The sequence below is a fragment of the Porites lutea genome, chromosome 14, assembly GCF_958299795.1.
Source record: "Porites lutea chromosome 14, jaPorLute2.1, whole genome shotgun sequence".
Lineage (NCBI taxonomy): Eukaryota > Metazoa > Cnidaria > Anthozoa > Scleractinia > Poritidae > Porites > Porites lutea.
In genome coordinates, this window is record NC_133214.1 from 14183734 (window position 1) to 14207623 (window position 23890).

General features: G+C 39.7%; 1 protein-coding gene across 1 annotated transcript; it reads right to left on the bottom strand.

Annotated features, from left to right (window-relative positions):
* Positions 1 to 796: 796 nt before the first annotated feature.
* LOC140924943 (uncharacterized) lies at positions 797 to 18322 on the bottom strand. Its single transcript, XM_073374921.1, has 4 exons — positions 18238 to 18322; positions 2097 to 4667; positions 1836 to 1925; positions 797 to 931 (listed from the first exon to the last, which is right to left on the bottom strand). The coding sequence occupies exons 2-4, from the start codon at positions 4638 to 4640 to the stop codon at positions 797 to 799; spliced, it is 2769 nt and encodes a 922-aa protein (XP_073231022.1). The 5' UTR covers positions 4641 to 4667; positions 18238 to 18322.
* Positions 18323 to 23890: the final 5568 nt, after the last annotated feature.

Below are 23890 nucleotides of genomic sequence, written 5' to 3' on the forward strand. Positions count from 1 at the left end.
TTCTTTCAAAGTAATTTTACAATCCGTTACCCATGGGTTGGTTGTATGGGGTTCCTGCGGCAAATTGCTCTTTGATGAGCTGGACATCGAAGATACATGTACGTGCCGCAAAGATCATCTATGGCCTGGATTGGTACACACCCAGCGATCAGGTCTTAGCCCAAAAGCAATTGGCCCACTGTTAAAGATTTATGCGAATATAGATTACTTTATGTTAGCACACGACTGTTTTTATAACTTTTTTACCCGTTCCTATTATGAAGCTGTTTACGAAATATGAGTTCAACAGCAAATAAGTAAATAAATAAAAGAAAGGATTATTACGACCGTATAAACACATAAAGAATTTAATACTAGATTATACCATTTGCCTGATATACACCCAGCGATCAGGTCTTGGCCCAAAAGCAATTGACCCACTGTTAAAGATTTATGCGAATATAGATTACTTTATGTTAGCACACGACTGTTTTTATAACTTTTTTACCCGTTCCTATTATGAAGCTGTTTACGAAATATGAGTTCAACAGCAAATAAGTAAATAAATAAAAGAAAGGATTATTATGACCGTATAAACACATAAAGAATTTAATACTAGCTTATACTATTTGCCTGATATACAACTTAAAAGTTTTTACTCTCAATAGAACATACACTGTAAATAACAATTACAGGTATCGAAAGTCATGTTTCGAATGCGCGACACAAAATCTTAATGGTCGGAGCATTTCTTAAATCATCGTGTAAGGAGTTCCAGATGTTTGGCCCATAGCACCTAAAAGTGTTTAGTCCATACTTAGAAGAATTTGCCTTTGGCAGAGACAGCTTCAGCTTCTCGCGTAGATTTTGCGTAATTCCGAGCTCGGAGACATATTCCCTCACCCCTGTTTCTTGACCCATCCCTAGCTAATACCATTTCTGTCCTCGAAACCTGTATCGCAAACGAGTACGCGTGCAACTTGATTCAAACTGCATGGGACGAAAGGGTAAATTGCTGTTTCGGAAGACTTTTTTTTACAAAAAGAAGCCAGGACGCGGATATGAGGTAGGACCAAGGTGCATAATTATGCTGGTAAATTAAGGTGATTTAGTTAGTGCTACGGAATTTGTTAACCTGAGAGTGCGAAGCAGTCTTCAGTTGTCTCCGGCCTTCCCATAATTAAAAATGTTTAATTTATGAAACTAGCAAGACAAAAATCTTAATATGTCTTCAAAAATGCTTTAAAGGAGTCCGAGAAACTCACAAATTGCAACATATACAATAAAAGAGTAAGGCATTTCATTTTTATTTGTACCCCGCGAACAGAGGCTACATTTGTAAGTCTCTCAGCATGCACGATTGCTCAGATTTGCTTGATGAATTTTGTTTGTACTCCAATTATACAAACGTAATAGGGAACCTAAAAAGTGAATTAGCGCTGCATCAAATGTTATCGCGCTTATTCCATCTCGTTTAATTCGTCAAATGTTTGCAAATGTTTTTAGAGGTAAATTCTAAGGGACTGAATCAAACTTCAGGAAAAGAAAAGAAAGTTGTTGTCTTGTATTCCCGTCGTCGACAAAAAGTGTGAAACTAGAGACCTTCACGTCTTAGTCATGCAACGACAACAAAATATGACTGTACAAAAAGAGCGTGATGCACGTGCAAAGCTATTGCCGTCCTCGTTGCCGTCGCCGTCGTCGTTGCTTAAGTTATTGTCGCTTGTTACAACATCAACATGTTCAGGGCCAAGCTTGTCCAGTCTAATCTTTAGAGCACGTTGCTGATACTCCTTGGCTTGCTCGAGGTCACCTAGGTCCTGGTAAATTGAAGCCAAGTTATTGTAGCTTCTTGCAACATCAACATGTTTAGGGCCAAGCTTGTCCAGTTCAATCTTTACAGCACGTTGCTGATACTCCTTGGCTTGCTCGAGGTCACCTAGGTCCTGGTAAATTAAAGCCAAGTTATTGTAGCTTGTTGCAACAGAAACATGTTTAGGGCCAAGCTTGTCCAGTTCAATCTTTATAGCACGTTGCTGATACTCCTTGGCTTGCTTGAGGTCACCTAGGTCCTGGTAAATTGAAGCCAAGTTATTGTAGCTTGTTGCAACAGAAACATGTTCAGGGCCAAGCTTGTCCAGTGTAATCTTTACAGCACGTTGCTGACACTCCTTGGCTTGCTCTAGGTCACCTAGTTCCTGGTAAATTAAAGCCAAGTTATTGTAGCTTGTTGCAACAGAAACATGTTCAGGGCCAAGCTTGTCCAGTCTAATCTTTACAGCACGTTGCTGATACTCCTTGGCTTGCTCGAGGTCACCTAGGTCCTGGTAAATTAAAGCCAAGTTATTGTAGCTTGTTGCAACATCAACATGTTCAGGGCCAAGCTTGTCCAGTGTAATCTTTAGAGCACGTTGCTGATACTCCTTGGCTTGCTCGAGGTCACCTAGGTCCTGGTAAATTAAAGCCAAGTTATTGTAGCTTGTTGCAACATCAACATGTTCAGGGCCAAGCTTGTCCAGTCTAATCTTTAGAGCACGTTGCTGATACTCCTTGGCTTGCTCGAGGTCACCTAGGTGCTTGTAAATTGAAGCCAAGTTATGGTAGCTTGTTGCAACATCAACATGTTGAGGGCCGAGCTTTTCAAGTTTTATGGCGAGTGAATGTGTAAAGTATGTTTTGGCCACGTTAAATTCACAATGCATTTTACAAATATGCGCTAGGTTTTCACATTTTTCTGAAATGTCTTGATCGTGAACTTGGAGAAAATTTTCTTTTACAAACACTTCGTCGGTTACCACTGTTATGGCCTTTAAATGTGGAACGAGACGTATGGTGTCCAGTCTCCAATTCAATTGTGGAACAGCGTCTATAAATTCGTCAAATGATGTAATAACGGCATTTACGACTTTAGGGGCTTGACTCTCTGGGCAATTGCTCATCATAATTTTGATAGCATCATGCACAACCTGGTGCACACGAATGAAGTAGCCACCTTGGTCATCTTCGAAAAGCAAAAGTGAGCAATTTCTTAACTTCATGCGTATTAGTTCTTTGTCCTCTTCATGAAAGTCGTGGAGTACGTTAATGATATAATTGATTGCTACGTCCACGTTTAATTGTTGTGGTGCGCAGAGGGAAAGGAGAGTGAAAAGGTGTTTCACAATATCGTCGGAACTCATCAGTGTTTCGACGGCTAGCTTAATTGCTTGTGTCATTGACTTTGGGTAAATTGGGTTTGTGTATGCGAGTGTATCCTCCGTAGTTTCTATTTTGCCTTTTTCTAACATCTTCAGGTATTCTTTCCAGCCAAAATGCTTTGATGCTTTGCCCTTTCGCATCCCTTTGACAAAGACGGCAGCGCCTGCTAAAGCAAGTGGTTGATAGTCTAGTTTTTGCGCCACTTTTCTCACTATCTCGCTGTCATTTATTCCAGATAGCTTGGCCAATAAGGAACAGGCATCGTCGGGCTCCATACCTTTGCTCGCTGAGATGTGATTAACAGAAGAGTCTTTTGGGGGGATTGACCTAATGTCTTGAGTTGTAATCAGCATCTGACCCCTTGCCCAAGTTTGGATTCCAGCCTGTGGTAAGTGGACATGCATAGAGGACATGGTGCCGACATTGTCAACAACCAGTAACCAAGACGTATAACAGCTAATTTTTACAGCAATAAGCATCTTAAGATAAGTGATCTTTTCCTCTACTTTCCAGTCCTTGGAGCTGAGGATTTCCATAACCGAATAGTCTGGACACTTTAAAAAGCGAGCAAATGAGACATATGACTCCAAGAGTGAATCTGGACAAGCTGCATTTAAGGTCATCACAAAGGAAGAACTGCCTGGGATATCCTTAATCTCGTCAAAGTACCTCTTAGCTACGAGGCCAGCTAACTGTGATTTGCCACTACCAGGATTCCCTGAGATGTACAGACAACTCATGTTGTTGTCACTGGCCTCTTTTAGCTCCCTCAGCTGCTGGGCTATTTTTGACACCTCGCGTTCACGACCACCGATGTCATGTGAAGGTTTAGGAGGGAGAATACAAAACGAAGGCGTTTCTTTGTGAAGCTGATCTTCAAGGACCTGGCGTTGATCCTCCTTTTCTTGAACTTCTTGTTCAAGGTCATCAACCTTTTTAAGGATCTGTTGTAATTCTTCCGTCGGAAACGTTTTCTGATTTTTTAAATCTTGAATTTTTACAGTGTGAAGACCAAGCCCTTGAAATGCCACCTCAACTTTGCTAATAGCATTCTGAAAATCTGTGTCAGAGAGTCTTCCTTGTTTCTTATGAGCAAATACTTCGTTCCTGAAGTTTCTAAGATGATCCACGTTCGTCCTTACAGTTGCGCTAAGACTGCGCCCAACACAATCGGAGAAAAGAATGGCGTAGAAAAGCATTGTGCAATCCCATTCTTCCCTGTTTCCCTTTTTCATTGTGGTTAAAAGATGAGTATTTCTTGTTTGGTTTCGGGCAGACTCTCCGTTATAAAAGTCCATTCCATTTGGAGGCTCGTCTTTCCATTCTCCTTTTGTTAATTTGTGCTGTTTGTCCCATTCTTGTTTGAAGATTTCTCTTAGGCCTTCGGTGAGAATATCAGTTGTTGCATAACAAATTCTGAAGTAATTCAGCTGTTCTTTGGAGTATTCTTTGGAAATGGACATACTTGATGTACCTCTGGTCCTTGGAACCTTTGGGAAAATAATCCCTTCTGTTAGCAAATCAACTCAAAAGGACAAATTAATTTATACCATAGAATTAAAAATAGCATATCTAAAATGTCGCCATATCAATGACTTATAGCTCTCTTCAATGCAGTCTCCCCACACTTTAATAGATCATTTTCATCATCTAAAAAATTTTAAAGGCACCGGACGAATTTTCGATTAGTTTAAAATTCTTGCGTTCATACGTTCCTTCACACCTTCATACGGACTAACCGTACAAAAATTTAGACACTTGGCCGTTCAAAAATTTAAACGCCAAAAAATCGAGCTCCTTGCATTTTTCAGCTCTGTTATCTGTGTTATACGATACAAAAGTACAATTGGACAGAAAACCCAAACCAAAAAAACCAAATTTTAAAGGCACCGGACGAATTTTCGACTTGTTTAAAATTCTTGCGTTCATGTGTTCCTTTCACACCTTCACACGGACTAACCGTACGAAAATTTAGGCACTTAACCGTTAAAAAATTTGAAAGCCAAAAATCAAGCTCGTTGGATTTTTCAGCTCTGTTATACGATGCAACAATACAATTAGACAGAAAACCCAAAGGACAATTAGAAGGTTTTTGAAAATGAACATTTTTAGTTTTTGAAAATGAATATTTTTGCTTAGAATTATAGGATAAAATTTGAGACTGTCAGTTAGATACGTTAACCTTCCATCGTACATGGGGTGGGGTGAGGGGCTTGGATAGCATTCCTTTTCCCAAGGGTAGTTTTCTGTAATTTTTAAACAATGATTAAGACCACAGTAAAAACCCGCGTATAAGAACCTAGAATTTTGGAGTTCAGGCTGAACAGGTTCTTATAGTTTGGGGTATTTTTTCCAATAACAGACTGATTAGGTTCTTATTTGCATAGTTATTATAGTGATTGATATTTTGTCACATGGAATAAAATCACACCTGGGCACTTGCAGAATCAAGGTCCAAGAGAAAAGTCCTGTATTTTTTTATATTCTGTATTAAAAAAAACTGTTTTGATTTTTAAATGTACTGTACAGTTTCTGTCACTGTGTTTGTAACTACAGCAAAGTTTTATGGAATGAATAATATTTTATTGGTAAGGCTAAAAAGCAGTACACTACAAAAATTTTCACAATTAAAATCCAAAATTTGAACATCAACTGTGGAGCGATTTTTTTTTGGATATAAGAACCTATTTTTCTTTGTCAGGCTGAATAGGTTCTTATATATTTGGGTATTAAAAGGCAAAATTTCAGCCTGTAGGTTCTTTAATCATTAGGTTCTTATACGCGGTTTTTACTGTATTAGAAACTCTTCTTTTTATTTTACTTTATGACGGCGGCATAAGTGACGTTCACTGTGACGTCATGTACCTGAAACAGATCCAAAAGCAGCAAATGTCTATATGTTCAGAGGTTTAACTACGTTTTCAGTAAACCCCATAGTGTAGGCAATTTTGACCTACGTCACAGGCATTTTTATTACAAAAAGCCTTTGCTTTCACTCTCACTTGTCCTATTATATCATATGAACTGTCGGCCGTTTTGACTGACGTTGCTGTTTCTCAGCTGCGCGATTTCCCATATAAATAGCAGAATCTAGGTAACTCGAAGTCTGAAGGGATAGCAGAGAACTGGATCGAACCATTCGAGTTAGCCGAGTTAAAACGACTGAAAAGTGACGTGAAATTCAAGAAAAATGATGGGCCGTAATTCGAGTTTAAAGGAACGACTGAGGGTAAAGATTTAGGAGCCTTATAGGCTCCTGAATGACCTTTTCCTAGCTTTTCCTATTTCAACGCCTTCTGCTAATATGGCCTGTTTCGAATAGGATCCTCTTAATACTTATAGAGCCACATACTGTACTGCAAGCCCAAACTTATTTTGGACATTAATATTTCTGTGCATGAAAAACAGGCAACTCATTCGTCATGCTACAACTGGCGGACACACTAATAATCAATCAAATATGTATTGCGCGCGAAGTGAGGCCCCAAAGGCGCCTGGCCTCGCGAGGCTTATAATCTTGTCGCGCGTTAAGTGCTTGTCCCGCGCGTGGTTTTAGCGACCTGCAAAGTCGGCCGGTCTATCTATACTTGCATATATCGCGATGGCGTCCGCCCTGACGTCATCTAGTGTGTGACGTCACGGAGCATTTTGTGTTTCCAGGCAACACCGCAAAGTGTCTACGCTTTGGTCATATTTCTATGGGTTTCGGTTTTTGCGGTCGTTAAGTGCTCTTTGCAATGAAATTCGAATGCAAAAGTACTTTTAAGAGCAAATGGAGCGATTTTTGATAATACGCCTTAAGATATGAGTGAAAATCGAGGTAACAAAACACGTTTTCATAGCAGACGAGTTTATACCGTATCGGCTTAGTTCGGCATCTGTTCTTGAAATGCGATGAAATGAGTTTACGTTGGGTTTTCACCGTCAAAACAGCAGTCATTCTTCTGAAAGGTATCTTTGAATTTGTGTTTAATAGGGCGCGATCAACTTTATACAAGGCGCGCTGGCGGAAGTTCTAGGGAAATGCCTTTCAATAAAATATTAGGGCGTCGATAAAACCCGGAACATGGAACATCCCGGAACATTCCGGAACATCCCGGAACATCCCGGAACATGAAAAAATTAAAATATTTTTTGTATGAAAAAATAATTAATTAATTAAATAATATTAATAATAATAAATAATAAAAGGAACAATAGATAGAAAACAATTTTGTAAAAATTTATAATAACAAAATAAATAACATAACATAACATAAATACGAAAAAATAAAGAAAGAACCAAACAAAGAAAGAAAAAGAAACAGGTGTCATCTCCGAGTATGAGAAAACAATATTTTGTCGCAATGAATTTTTTGCAGTGGGCGAGTGAGGGTCCATTCAAATGACAGTAATGAGTGAAGTCTTGCTTCTAAATTCAAAATATATTAAAATGGGCCGCGAGGAGAGGGTTTTCAAGCTTTCGTCACACAGCCACCTCTTGTAAACGTTTGCTATGCTGTTTAACGGTTATCCATTTACGGCTTTGCGACCGTAAGAAGAGCTTAGGGGCTCGTCGCTTTGGACTTGGATAATCAAATTTAAAGATTTACATTCGCCGTGAATAGTTGCAGTGGCAGTGGTAGCGCAGCGGTAGTTTCTAACTGTTATCAGTTAGCCTGAATTTTAGCCGTCTTCTCGCAAACTCCTCTTGCGACTCGAGGAGACGTCTGAAATATCATGCTGACTGTAAACAGTATAGAAACTACCACAAATGTGAGTATTGTCCACTAAAATCCAAACACAGGAGCCCCTATACTCTTCTTAAGTTCCGGAGCCGCCTAGTCTGTAAGTAATTCATGTTCAAGTAAAGCAAAGCACCTCAAGTAAGCAAATGTCGTCAAAACGTTTAGTTTTTTTTATTAGTTATTGTAGGTTTGTTTTGCTTTTTTATATAGCTTGAGTTTTTTTTTAAATTTATATATTTTCTTCCCTATTTCCCGTTCAACTTCTTGCCGTTCCTCCGAAGTCCTTCGCAAGGTCCTGCGATTCATGTATTTCTAGTAATCCTAAGCTATTGTTGCCAAGGCTGCCGGTTAGATAGATAGATAGATAGATAGATAGATAGATAGATAGATAGATAGATAGATAGATAGATAGATAGATAGATAGATAGATAGATATTCTGTTTATTTCACCCACTTGCAGCAATAACTGAATTGTTGGGGAAGGTCATTGTCACATACAATTAACCATTTACATACATTCACTGAAATTTATAAGTTACAAAGTCATTAATTCTTCTAATATGACCATGTTGACGTCTTGGAAGTTGGACCCTTATACTGTAATGAGACTCAAAAGCGGCAGGAGAGGGGATGATGTTCTTAAGGGGGGACATTTGGTGTGCAGTAGCCATAAACCGCTTACAAGCTCCTACTCTCTTGTCACTAAGAGACTCCAGGCCGCCCAAGACCAAGGCTTCCGCATAGCCGGCCAAATATTATTTTGAGGGCTTTCCACTGTACAGACTCAATTAACTCATCAAGATATAAAGGGATCGCAGCCCAAACTGGCGAGGCGTACTCAACAATGGATCTAACAATACTACAGTAGACTAACACGAGATCGTTAGTGCCCAGTCCAACTCTCTTGAGGGTCCGCAGCACAAACAATCGCTTAGTAGCTTTAAACAATTTAGGGTTGTTAAAACAACCTTTCTGCCAAGCTTCCCCAGATTGTCAGGTTTTTGTAGATGATATACTTACTTTTAACGAAGAAGGCTAAGATGACAACTGTAGCATGATTACAGAGTTACTACTCGAAAAACCAAGGGAAGCAGAGTGTCAAAGCGGAAACGGGATCTTTCATGCCTGTGCGTGACATCTGTTTTTATTTTCGCCCTAATTCAAACCACTTGAGGCTAAAGAAATACCCATATCAATTGCATATTTCACAGCAAATTTTATTGCATATTTCCACCATTTGCGTCCGCTTACCGCTTTCACAATCTATACTAGCAGTAACCGATGGTTAGGAGGCTAACATGTGAGTTTACCTTACAGATGTGATTGATGAGAACCGCTTTCATAATTGTTTACGTGAATCAGAGAAAGCCGTTTTAGTTCCAGTGTCAAAAAACTAATTATTGCGGATCATGAGCGTAGAAACTGAATTGAACAACACAGTAAACAGTACTCATATTTAATTCTACGATTTTATTCACAGTTGCTTAGATACAATTAACCTGCGAACGGTGAGGACAGTGAGGAGCGAAGAGAGAAGGCTGTATTCACATTCAAAGATACAATGAAAACAGTAATGCGTGACACAACCGTCAACCTGAAATGTATACAGTCACGACTGCATGAAGTCTTATTATTCAATCGGGTATTCAATCCGTGTTTAACGACCAAAGGCCTTGCATTGATATGCAAAAGAAAATAACGAAAAAAGCTTAGTTTAGCACTGGCGTTTGTAGCTTTCAGATGACAAGCGACGTAACATGCTTGAAATCGTATAAAAATACAAAAACCATGCACTGGAGTGAAACCTGAATAAACTTAATTTACATGGATTTCTAGACTTTGCTAACGTACACATCTTCCCGACAACTCGTCCCGCACTAACCTGAGATCAGGCTCTTCTTTCATTTTCCTAGGTAAATAGATTCCCGGCCGGCAAGGCGAATCGAAAAGTCTCATATTTGGTACATTACCTGTGTACCTGAATTACGTGTACTTGATTGTTGCATCACTTGCATGTGCTTTCACGTGATTACTGTGACATCAGACGGACCTTTAACTCAATACCAGGGCCTTCGCGGCCATATACCATGCATATTAGTCGGTACAACACAAGCATCCCAAGAATGTGGACAGATTTGGGAAAAACCTTGCTATACGGTTAATAGAGTACCGCTGACCGAGAATAGTCTGCAGGCTCCTTTAGTCGCCCTCAATTACCCAGTGGAGTATTTTCATGGTAAGTACTGACCTGTTTCAGGCGTTCAGATGAGCGGAGAATGGCGCGAGTGGAGAGCAGAGAGAAAATAACAAGCGAACGGGAATCGCAAAAGAAAGCAATATGTTAATTGCACAATGGGGTCCATATGTTCGCTGTTAAGGTATTCGACCTACTCAGCTCGTTGACCCGCAGGTAATCATGTATTTCTTCTTCATATTACGCCTACTTAATAATATTTTTTGGTAACCTTCGTATAACAGTTGCTTGAATAATTAAGAATGTTACATTTTAGCACCGTAAGCGCTACCACTTCACAATTTATACGCCAATAGGGTATAAGAAGCACGATCATTTTTGTAAGGGAGGTCCCCCTGGGGTTTGCTGTCGACTGTTCCCTTGTTGGGTCGGACAAACGACACTGAGAGCACAATTTAATGGGCTCTTTCTTATCCGTCACCTTCCTTTAATATATCCGTTAAAAAATGCATATATTTTATAAACTAAAGGAGAGCCTTATACAGTTTTGAAGGCCAAAATTCATTTACACATTGCTATGCAAATCAACTTCCGTCATGCCTGAATTGACGACGCAATCAATAGAGAGATCGAAAAGCTTGGCTTAACAGGATCAGGAACACGTCGCTTGTATACATTCCTTTCACCACTTTTTGCATTTAGTGTCTTGTTTTCGTCTAGGAACATTATCCCATGTTCACCGCAGAATGGCGCGAGTAGAGAGGAGAGAGAAAATAAGAAGCGGAATCGAAAGAGAATATCATTACATAAATTGCACGATGACGTCAGCGTTCTACTGTCAGAGTATCCGACCTACTCAGCTCATTGACCTGCAGCCGCTTATCATGTATTTCCTCTTTATTTTAAGCCTGCTTAATAAGTGGAAACAAATCCATCTATAACTTATTCTGGTAACTTGCAGATCGTAACGTTTCCGGAAGAAAATAATGTTGCGACAGGACTTTTTTAATAGCACTTAAAAGGTCACCCATCCCTGTCGTTTTTCTCATAACAGTTCTTTGAATGAGTAAGAAAACTTATTAATATAATATGTCAAGAGCACAAGTGCAAAAAACAAAAAACAAAGGCATAACACAATTAGCTTTAACCTCACAACGTCGGCAGACGGGCGCAATCCTTTTAAGAATTTCTTGAAATATTATATCTGAAATGGTTTTTATATTTTGCTTCTTAAATCAACTTTGTTTTCAGGGGAGGGGGATAGGAACACGAGGTGAATTGCAACATTGATCAGTGCTGCTTTCCACGACACACTGCACAGACTGCACAAGTCACGTTAGCTATATGCATCACACTGCCGTCATTTGGTAATACAGTTAAAGACATAATTAACCTCCAGTATAACTGATTATTCAAGACCGTTTGGTTCCCTGAGGGTTTTGTTCTGCAGTGACAGGAGTGCTCCTTAGAAAATTTCGAAAACACTCCCGAAGAATACATGAATCTTGTTATGCGAGTATGGCTTAAATTTATTTAGAATTTCGAAGTACACTGAATTTTAAAGCAACAACAACTGGCACCTGGCTTTGACAATTTTGAATTTTAAATCACGATAGACTATTCAGTTGACCCGCAAATGGATCCTTTCATTTGTATGACTTCATTAACGTCAAATACCCCCAAAAGGGTATTAGGAGAACTCCAACTAGATACACTGTAGATAGCGGTACTACGTAAGTCACAAGTTAAACTCCAAAGAGTCTACGATAAATCATCATAAATACTACAATCACTTTACTGAGGGAGGTCCCCCAGGGGTTTGCTTGCTTTCTTGGTCGAGCCCAATTTAAGGGGCTCTTTGTCCTTCATCACCATTCTTTAATATACAGTCGACTCCCGATAACTCGAACCTTCAAGGGAAATCGAAAAAAGTTCGAGTTATCGGGAGTTTGAAGTAAATAACCGGAAGTAAGGAAATAAGCAAATGGATGGGAAGGAAAGGCAATTAAGCAACAAAGTATACAGGAATGGATACTGAATTTGAAATGGAGTGACAAAAAAAGTAAAGACTAAGAATTTCCCCGGTTGTTTTGAAATAAATTCGATGTTTCGGACTTCAGTACACGTTTTTTTTCCCGACTTGTCACGCGCTTATAACATAGTTCGAGTTATCGAGGGTAATTGTATAGAAATGAGCTGAGGGAAAACAAAACTTACTTCGAGTTAGCGGGAGCTTCGAATTATCGAGAATTCGAGTTACCGAGCGTAAAATTACAGTAACTGTAAGAAGCAAATCCAGGGGAAATCAAACATTGGTTAGAGTTAGCGAGGGTTCGAGTTATCGGGAGTCAACTGTACCTCCTTCTAAATAGCAATAAACAGTATATATGCTGTTTTGCAAACCAAAATTCAGTGGCACATTACTAAGCGAAACAACCCCAGCGGGGGTATGCCGGATTTCAAGTGACATGTATGATCAAAGGATTTTTTGGGATTTCAAATTTTCGATTTCAGGATTTTTTTGGGCAGGGTAATTTTAGCAAGTATTTTTGGGGATAGCTTGATTGAAGGGAGCTGTGTCACGAAATTCAGCCAAATTAAGAAATTACAAAATTCCCGTTAAATTAAGAGAAACATAAAAATAACCGCTTAAAACTTTAAAGGAAGGTTAAAATAACATAACAGAAACAACAGATGCCACGGATGGGCAAAACGGAAGAAGATTGAAACGGACTTAAATTAGGGTTTTTGAAAACTTTTCAGCCTAACAGTTTTTCAAACTTGATCCCTGCTGCTTGCAACTTCAAAAATAATGCTCAGGAGACATATTTGTTTGTCTCGGATCTCTGATTTTGTCATTTACATGTGATAGCGATTAAGGGCGATTAATTGGAAAAATTAAACAAAATGAACTGGACTGCCGTGACCCAACCCCTTTAAGTAGCGATTTTTTTGAGTATTCAAAACAATTTAAAGATTCGTAATAGTTATATCATTTAATGCTTTCTGGAGATTTTTATGGCTCGGAAATTCGGCATTGGAGTTTTTGGGGGTTAAATTTTGGTCCAGGGATTTTTTTCGGTTTTGTTTGAAGCCCTAGGGATTTTTGTGGTTTTGATTTTTGCCCCCATTCGATCATTCCCGTCACTTGAAATCCGGAGTACCCCCCGCCCAACCCCCTGGGGAAACAACTTCCGTCATGCCTGAATATTGACAACATGCTTATAACGGTGGTCAAGCTTGAAGAACTTACATTCATTAACTATTGGATGTCTTTTTATTTTATTTAGTCTCAAAGTTGATCTAAGAACGATATCTTCATAATTTCCCTCACGTCCATCGCACTCTAAGTAGGATCATGTATAATTTGGGCTCAACATTTTCAACTATTGCTATGGGCCGAAATTTGTTTACATTTTACGTCTAGAAAAAGCTTGTTATCTTTTTCCCGGAACCGTGGCTGAAATACTCAACTCATGGTTACAAAGAGCGGTTATTTTTCTGCGAAAAAGGTTCCAGTCGCAATCGTTTTGAACGATTTTAAGGTTTGAAACTGGCCAAATAATATATACCTGCGTCAGGCGCACTCCACCACCCGGATTGTCAGTTTTTGTAGTCGTAAGAAACGGTTTCTTCTACAAGAACTATACTCGATTTGTATACTTGATGCAAATGATGTACTTACTGTTTGTGATTTGACTCAGATTGTAGGCTGTTACTGAAAGCTTGTGCTTGAACGACGAAGGGAAATACTGTGAAGCCGAAAGCGGATGCTTTAACGTGCCGTGGCGTGACCACCAAAAATACATCGGCAGCTATTTGATATTTGATTTTACTTGCTGCCCGCGCAATCCATGGGTGATAGCCCGCGGGGAGGGGAAGGGGGTAAACTGGCGTATATAAAAACTCCCTGAACAAGTTTTGTTCCCAGAAATACTTCCTAAGCAGTTCGTACATTCATGTGTATCAAGTTGACTCTTCTTTAGGGTTTACAAAAGAATTCGAAAAGAATTGCATGCGCTATCGATAAAAATCTCCTAATTCAGACGTTAAGTTTTTACAAAAGAAATCTTTTTTTAACGCATAACCTCGACCTTTCTATAAAGCTCCTTACCATTTTTCAAACTGTTGATCTTCTTAATAAAAATTATTCAGAACAAATACACTGCCGATTTTGAAAATGATAGCCTGCGTCGCAAGCTTTTCCGCGCGAGTTCGTCGAGAAAGTTGGGACAAGAGCAAAAACAAATGAATGAAGGGGGAGTCCACCTTTTTGTTGCTTCCGCTCTAACTTTCGTGCAATAACTCGATTGGAAACGCTTGCTATGCAGGCTATGAAAACGAAGACGGTCCCTTTTGCGCCTGCCACCCAGGCTAGTTGGCGTTGAACACTTATGTCTTTAACTGTACTGACGGCAGTGTGATGCATATGTAACCGAGCGGCGCGAGTGGTTCAATACCGTTCAACGCCGCCAACGGCCGGAGGCCAAAGAGCAGTGGCACAACGACATGAATCCTTTGGATACAAGGAGTGGGCTTAAATGAATGTTTATTACAAAAGGAAAACGAAAACCTAATTACAAACAAAACTAACGACAAAACGAAGTAAATGCTAATAAAAAAATGAAATGTATTAATACAGCGCGAGAATGAAACAACGAAATAGGGAAATGTTACACAAAAATTACCATAGGTCGAGACCTTCTGGGGAGTTAAGCTCCGCAGCTAAATAGCAAAGCTTAATAGCCGAGCTAACTCAACTCGAGGAAACTAGACAAAAGTAATCGTATTTATAAGCAAGTAAACAGATAAATATGTGACAGGAAACGAGTCAAAAATAGATACATCACATCCCGATTAAAAGGGATTAACTTGCAAATAATAGGTATTAGTGAAAAGAGAAGCGATGAAACACGATAGCAAAAACTACGCACAGGAAAAACAAACCTAAGAAAATACCAATCCTACGCATATCTAAAAGATAAGTAAGTAACACTACAAAATTACGTGATTAAACCTAGTAACTGAACAGGGAATTTGACTAAACAATAGGGATGGTGACCTTTCTAGACAGTAAGCGTAAACCGATCTACTCACGTCTACAGAATTGAAGGGGGCTTAAGGGTTTGCGGTATTGCGGTATTGGGTTATTTTCGGTGCGGTGTTGCGGTAATTTTTATTTCGAAGTACGATATTGCGTAGACTACGAGTAGTCCCCCATTTTTCCCCAGGGATAGTAGAGCGTGCGAAACGCGAGTCCGCGTGAAAAGTAGAGCGTGTGAAACGCGAGCCTGCGTGATGCAGTTTTCAGAGACCAAGCGGTGTGCGGTGAGTTTAAATTTTATGTCGTGGTAGTCGGTGAAAAAATCGTTGTGTTGCAGTGATCTGCTTCTTTTTCATGCCAAGAGGATACAAATCCTAAAAGGTCTCCCTAGCTTGCCTGCGTGACCTGCGTGTCTTCCTATATTTGCACAGTCGAGGATCGTATATTGCTCAAACACTCAACAGACAAATCGTATGACTTGTTATTTCAGTTAATACTTGATATGATTAACGACATTAACTTTTTTATCCAATGATACGTAAACATGTCGCATTATTTATGACCTTATGGACCTTGTGGGAATAGTCAGCTTGGTTATTAAACCCCCTTAATACCAACTTACCGCCACTTTCGTGCCTGGGGGGGACTCCCCTTATGAAAGGGGTGGGGATGCTTGTCGTCTCGCTTAGGGGTATAAATTTCGGATTTTGTTCTCACTTAGGGTGTTTTGGGCAAAACGCCATCATATTTAGCCGTGAAGGTCTCGTTTAGAGTTGCACGGGAAAAATATATATTGTCTGTGTTTTAACACGGTCTCTCTTGGCTTTTAGGGGTCAAAAAAAGCTTGGCACATATCCAGGAAAAATTAACCCAAGTACCCCTGTTGTGTCATTTACGTAAACGTATACATGTAAAAATTGAACGAGTGCGATGATCTTATGTTTATCGCACGCTTGACTTCGACGCACCTTGACTTGGAAACACTGACATAAAAGTATTATTTCTATTTGAAAGAAGGATTTGTAGTATTGACAACGTCAACTTTTTCCCATTTGTAACTGGGGTTTCGGTATTTGGCTAAATTTTGGTGCGATATTGCGGTATTCTCGAGCTATCATGTGCGGTATTGCGGTATTTGTACCCCCATTACGCCCCCTCCTATTGTTTTCGAATTCAGGTCGCTTTTCTTGATACGGAAATCGTACAAAAATACAAAAACAATGCACTGGAGTGAAACCTGTATAAACTTTATTTACATGGACCAAGAATAATCTGCAGGCTCCTTTTGTCGCCCGCAATTTTTATATTGCTCAGTGGAGTATTTTCATGGTAAGTACTGACCTGTTTCAGGCGTTCAGATGAGCGGAGAATGGCGCGAGTGGAGAGCAGAGAGAAAATAACAAGCGAACGGGAGTCGAAAAAGAAAGCAAATATGCAATTGCACAATGGCTTCCATATTTTCACTGTCGGGGTATTCCACCTACTCAGCTCGTTGACCCGCAGCTAATCATGTATTTCTTCTTCATATTGCGCCTACGTAATAATTTTTTTTGGTAACCTTCGTATGACAGTTGCTTGAATAATTAAGAATGTTACATTTTAGCACCGTAAGCGGTACCACTTTACAATTTACACGCTAATAGGGTATAAGAAGCACAATCATTTTTGTAAGGGCGGTTCCCCCGGGTTTTGCTGTCGACTGTTCCCGGGTGGGGTCGGACAAACGACACTGAGAGCACAATTTAATGGGCTCTTTCTTCTCCGTTACCTTCCTTTAATATCTCCGTTCAAAAATGTATATACTTTATAAACTAAAGGAGGGCCTTATACAGTTTTGAAGGCCAAAATTCATTTACACATTGCTATGCAAATCAACTTCCGTCATGCCTGAATTGACGACACAATGAATGGAGAGGTTGAAAAGCTTGGCGAAACAGGATCAGGAACACGTCGCTTACATTCTTTTCATCACCTTTTGCATTAAGTGTCTTAGTTCATAGCGCAAAATGGCGAGAGTATAGAGCAGAGAGAAAATAACAAGCGGATTCGAAAGAGAAATCATTGCATAAACTGTTGCACGATGACGTCCGTGTTTCTACTGTCAGGGTATCCGACCTACTCAGCTCATTGACCCACGTGTGTTTTAAGCCTGCTTAATAAGTGGAAACAAATGTATCAGATTCTGTAAATTATTCTGGTAACTTGCAGATCGTAACATTTCCGGAAAAAAAATAATGTTGCGACAGGATTTTTTTCTTGTTTGTCTCGGATCTCTGATTTTGTCATTTACATGTAATTTATTTGTATACTTTAAGTTCCATAGCGATTGACGGCAAACTTTGGGTATTCAAAACAATTTAAAGATTCGTGATACTTATATATATATATATTTAATATGATGCTTTCTGGAAATTTTTATGGCTCGCAAATTCGGCATTGGATTTTTTGGGGGTTAAATTTTGGCACAGGGATTTTTTTCGGTTTTGTTTGAAGCCCTAGGGATTTTTGGGGGTTTTGATTTTTGCCCCCATTCGATCATTCCCGTCACTTGAAATCCGGAGTATCCCCCCCCCACCCCCTGGGGAAACAACTTCCGTCACGCCTGAATATTGACGACATGCTTAATGGTAGTCAAGCTTGAAGAAACAGGAACACGTCTCTTACATTCTTTAACTTTTGGATGTCTTTCTCTTTTATTTAGTCTCAAAGTTGATCTAAGAACGATATCTTCATAATTTACCTCACGTCCATCGCACTCTAAGAAGGATCATGTATAATTTGGGCTCAACAATTTGAACCATTGCTGTAGGCCGAAATTTGTTTATATTTCACGTCTAGAAACAGCTTGTTTAATATCTTTCACGGAACCGTGGCTAAAAATACTCAACTCATGGTTACAAAGAGCGGTTATTTTTCTGCGAAAAAGGTTCCCAGTCGCCCTCGTTTTGAACGATTTTAAGGTTTGAAACTGGCCAAATAATATGTATCTGCTTCAAGCGCTCCACCACCCGGATTGTCAGTTTTTGTAGTCGTAAGAAACGGTTTTTTCAAGTACTACACTCGATTTGTATACTTGATGCAAATGATGTACTTACTGTTTGCGATTTGACTCAGATTGTAGCCTGTGACCGAGAGCTTCTGCTTGAACGACGAAGGGAAATACTGTAAAACCGAAAGCGGGTGCTTTAACGTGCTGAGGCGTGACCACCAAAAATGTGCATTTATTGCATCGACAGCTATTGGATTTCACTTGCTGCCCACGCAATCCATAAGTAATAGCCTGGGGGGAGGGAGTGGGGGTAAACTGGCGTATCTAAGAACTCCCTGAACAAGTTGACTTCCCTAATAGTTCGTACATTCATGTGTATCAAGTTGACTCTTCTTTAGGGTTTACAAAAGAATTCGAATAGAATTGAATAAGAGTGAAAGCGCTATTGATAAAACTCTCCTAATTCAGACGTTAAGTTTTTATTAAAAGAAATCTTTTTTTTTTTTTAACACATAACCTCGACTTTTCGATAGAGCTCCTTACCATTTTTCAAACTGTTGATTTCTTAAAAAAATATATTCACAACAAATACACTGCACATTTTGAAAATGATAGCCTACATCGCAAGCGTTTCCGAGCGACTTCGTCGAGAAAGTTGGGACAAGAGCAAAAACAAATGAAGGACGGGGGACTCCGCCTTTTTTTTGCTCCCGCTCTAACTTTCGCGCAATAACTCGATTGGAAACGCTTGCTATGCAGGCTATGAAAACGAAGACGGTCCCTTTTGCGCCTGCCATCCGGGCTAGTCAGTGTTGAACATTACTATGCACGTCTTTAACTATACCAAATGACGGCAGTGTGATGCATATAGCTAACGTGACTTTTGCAGTGTGTCGTGGAAAGCAGGACGTATCCCCCCGGGGGAGGAGAGCGCGGGTACTTGGATTAATTTTTGCTGGATATGTGCCGCTGGCCTCTCAGAGCCCCTACCCTATTATAGTCTATTTTGTGGCCAGTTACAGACCCCATCTTAGTCACTTTTGGGCAAATGTAATTTTCGCCATCCCAACTTAGTCACTTTCTATTTACGTATCTACGACCTTATCAATCCTTTAAATAGGTTATCCTAAAATGAATCATCAGACCATTTCTTAAAACTGATTTAACAACACTTTACTTTTCACCTACAGAACAAACATTCATGTACGTTTACCAAAAAAAAACTTTCTTACCCCAAAAATCCGAAAATGTGCAACCCCACTCATAACTCTATTATTAATGCGACACCATTATAGTCAATCCAGTCGTGAAAATGCGACACCATCCAGCGGCACATTCCCATTAGCCTCTTATAAGGTAGTAACCCCCCGGGACTTACCCATGTTGTAATTAATCCACCTCCTCCTCCCACCGCCCCTCTATCCCCTCATCGTGCAAATTCATAAAATGATTTTTCTTTCGGTTCCGCTTAATTGTTATTCGTCTCTCTGCTCTCCACTCGCACCTTCCCGCATTCTCTGCTCATCTGAACGCCTGGAACAGGCTACTCACCAAGAAATTATTCCGTGTGAGCTACCCACCCCTGGGCAATGACCTATATATGCCAGACTTTGAAGGCGGTAATGCAAAACAAATGGTACAAGAGCCGTGAAATATGTAATTAAATTGCGCATTTTTTTGGACAATTCGTACGGAATGGTATTTACTACAAGTAGATACTCGATTTGAATACTTGATGCACATGATATACTTACTGTTTGTGATTTCACTCAGATTGCAAGCTCACTACAGAGAGCTTCTGCTTGAACGACGAAGGGAAATACTGCACGAAAGCCAATAATTTACCCTGCCGTGGCGTGACCACCAAAAATGTTTTTCAGACTTTCTTTTCGCGACTGCAAAAGATAAGTATATAACTGCGATGATGTCCTTCATACAAATCTACGGTAAGTTGCGCACATAAATTCGATGATCTTATCAATGTTTTGGTTAAAAGACATAGCTCTTCCTAGCCTCAGATAGTCCCCTGATTGTGCGTGAGCGGTATTAGGAATCAGCCAATGAGATGATCGTATGTTAAATGTTGTTGTTGACCCTGCAACACGTAGTCGTCGTGATACCTGAGCGCCCGCCAGATTGCCCAGAACCGAGAGCTTTCCAAATATTTTTCCAACAAAAACCCATGACGAGGGGAAGAGATAAGAGACTGACCTGACCTTAAGATATTTGGCGCTTTCATGGTGAATCCGTGCACGGTTCTTAGATGCGGGAGAGATTTGTGAGTCGAGACTGCACATAGTCACCTGTCTTGCTTCGCTTTATGTAGGAAAACAACGCTGAACAAACAACGAGCCGCAAAAACCTAATAAACTGGCCATGAATTGAGCCCGAGTCACACAGAAAAGGCAACAACAAGCCCCAAGTTTACGTAAGTACAGTTCATTTCTATATTAATTTTTTACCAACTATATTGAATTTCTCACACAGTCTTAAAACCGTTCGTAATATGCAAAACAGAAATGAAACTCCCGATAATTTATGTACCGAGTTTGGGGCGCCTATGTTTCAGGCTATTTCAAATCTCATTAACGGAAAGAATCAGTAGCAGAACTTCCAAAGAAAGGGTGGCCTGAGTTTGCCGGGCAAAGCTTACAAGAATCTACACAGCCAACGTAATCTTTGTATGTACTCGGTGGACATTCTAAAATTTCCAAAAAAAGTTACAATAAAAATGACATTTTTTTTGGCGATAATTTTTTGTTTTGGGTAGTACCGGAGTCTAACTTGTTTGATCATCTTCTTTGTACGTAAGTGCAAGAAACATTTCAGAGTAGGAATAAATGAAAATTTCAGCTCCTATTCATAACCATTTGGGAACTGAAAACATGTGTTTGTATAAAGAGCGTTATAGAAATAACCATTTTAAAGATTGTTTAATCATGTGACCAAGTAATCTGAGTTTCGCATTCACCATTTTCACACCTTATTGTGCATTACAGTTGTTTCCAATTTCTAGTGAGTATTACAGTGGTCCCAAGAGAAATCGAAGACAATGGTTGTTGAGTGGGGGGGGGGGGGGGGGGGGGGTTGGACAAACAAGGTTTATTATGGTCTATATGAAAATGGTCAATTGATAGTTTTTAATTCCTGTTTTGTTTTACCATTTGCTATGCCTCGTGAATGGCGTTAACCGTCCTTTTTGGAAAATCACAAATGATTTGATTTAGAACCAGGCCTTAATCTGCTTGAATCCGCGCTTTCTTTTGCAGTTGCGTTGTTATTTATACCTTCTTGTAACGTTTTGAGCAGTTATGCTTTGTTTCAATCAATTTGGTGACAGTTTCCAAATTTAGAACCAGGCCTTAATCTGCTTGAATCCGCGCTTTCTTTTGCAGTTGCGTTGTTATTTATACCTTCTTGTAACGTTTTGAGCGGTTATGCTTTGTTTCAATCAATTTGGTGACAGTTTCCAAATTTAAAAATTTCGGGACAAATTGTCTCCCGTTAAGCAATATAGTTTGCAGTAATTTGTCCAACGGTACTTTTAAGTCTTAAGTCAGGGGCACCCAACGAAGATTCTCTCCTAACATTAAAAACTTTTTTTAATGCTACCCAGAGTACTTTCTCTAGAAAGGCATTCTAAGAGGCGCTATAAAATTTGCATCTGTTCGATCGCCGTAAGGGAACTTGGGTCTTTTCAAAATTACAAGTGCTTTTATAAGTATTTTCCGGTTTCCCAGATATTTTAGACGCAATTTAACGTATTACGAAAGTGAGAATTGTTCTGATTCCTCTCCCTTTCACATTTTTGAATCCGAAACGTTTAGGTTTCCTTTTTGCTAACCTAGCCCAACCTGGAGTGTGAAATTTGAAATTCTAAAGTTTAGAAAATCGTAGGGGATTTATTAGATAAGCTTCGAAAATTGTACATGAAAGAAACGGTCATCTAGAACTTTTTAGCCTTCCTCGAGCTATGCAAAATTCCCCGAACAGATACTTTACGGTTAACAGTCTTTTGGTGGCCCTATTAAGTGCCTCTAAGTAACAAAGGTCGGGTTTGTACGGAGACTGGTCTAGTAATCGGTCGGTATGAGTCGGTTTTCTGTAAACAGTAGTTTTTAGTTTGTTGTTGTCGCGAGTCACCAAGCTGTGTAGAAAAGGTATCTTATCATTTTCTTCGATCTCCTTGGTGAACTGTATGTCCTTGTTCTGTCTGTTAAGGTGTTCGTGAAAATCGTCGATTCAGTCTTTGTGTACGGCGGTGAATGTGTCGTCAACGTAACGTAACTAAAGAGGTACAGTTCGCGTGTAGGTAGCTAGGGCTTGTTCCTCGATGTTTTGCATGACAATTTCTGCTACAACAACATAAACAGGAGAGCCCATAGCTGTACCGTGTAACCCAGTGTTTGTAGTGTTTGCCGTTGTACTGAAAGTACGTCGAAGTCAAACAGAGGTTGAGTAGGTCCATAATGTCGTCTGTAGGTAGTGGTAGTTCAACAGTAAAGTTCTTAATAGCGTTCTCAGTACAGTCTAGAGTCAGTTGAAGTGGAATACTGGTGGACAGCGATTTGACGTCAAAGGACACTAGTTTGTGGTCGTCCGGTATCTGTATTGTCTTAATGGCGTCTTACATTGGTGAAACCGGCAGAAACCTAAGCACGCGACTGACCGAACACAAACGAGCGACGAAGAATGGTGACGTCAACAATTACATTGCTGAGCACCATTTAAAGACGGAACGTCAAATTGACTGGGACTCTGCGACATGTATAACGTATTCTACAGACTACTATCAACGTCTTACTTTAGAAAGCTGGTTTACTAACTTAGAAAAAACGCCACTGAATCGTAGCCAATAGTTACCAGCGCCGTACAAACGACTTATTGACGAGATCAAGCAAAACTAACTACAAGAGAATGACAATTTGACTAACAATAGACGACTGTTAAACTGTGACAATAGACGGATCGAAACGCACCAATTACTGATTACGAGTCTTCATAGCCAACAACATCACGGCTTAACTGACAGACGACCAATAACATCGCGACGTAATTGACCAATCAGATCAATAACCAGAGTATAATACCATCAACTGACGTGATACAACTCACTTTGACTCCGAAGATGACTACCGCACAAGTTGTCGAAACGTCAGTCACTCTCAACAACAACAGTCCTATTCAGGACTACGCTCACCCGGACGATCAAACTCAACCTACTTTTGAAATGACTCCTGGGTTCAAATCTTTCACAACTTTAGGATATCATCCACAGATTTAAAAGTTTGAACCACCTTGTAAAGTACATGTATAATAAACAGCACCGTGGGAAAGTACTGCTTGTAAGCTTTCATTTGAGTGCCATAGGATTTTATCCAAAGACTCAAAAGTTAGACTGAACCACCTTGTACAGCGAAATAAACGCCCCACAGGATAGTTCTGCTCAGTAGCTTTCATTTGAATGGTCATACCATAGGATTTCATCCACAGACTCTAAAGTTAGAACCACCATGTACAGCATAATACAATGTAAACAATACCACAGGAAATTACTGCTCAGTAGCTTTCATCTCAGTAGTCACACGTAAAAATTTCATCGACACATTCAAAAGTTATAAACCTCTGTGGATTTCATTGGTACAGCGAAACCATAAGTAACACAATAGATACAATGTGGTCTACAAACAAATACTTTAGGATTGTCTGTTGCTGCGCATGCAGAATGGGCAAATGAATAAGCCCTAAGGTTACTTACC

Excerpts from the sequence above, each read along its gene's own strand:
- LOC140924943 (XM_073374921.1), bottom strand. The coding sequence starts at position 4,640 with ATGTCCATTTCCAAAGAATACTCCAAAGAACAGCTGAATTACTTCAGA. Across the intron at positions 1,926-2,096 it reads ACAAGCTTGGCCCTGAACAT|GACCTAGGTGACCTCGAGCA; the intron begins GTTTCTGTTGCA and ends TTAATTTACCAG. Across the intron at positions 932-1,835 it reads GCCCTAAACATGTTGATGTT|GTTTCGAGGACAGAAATGGT; the intron begins GCAAGAAGCTAC and ends TTTGCGATACAG.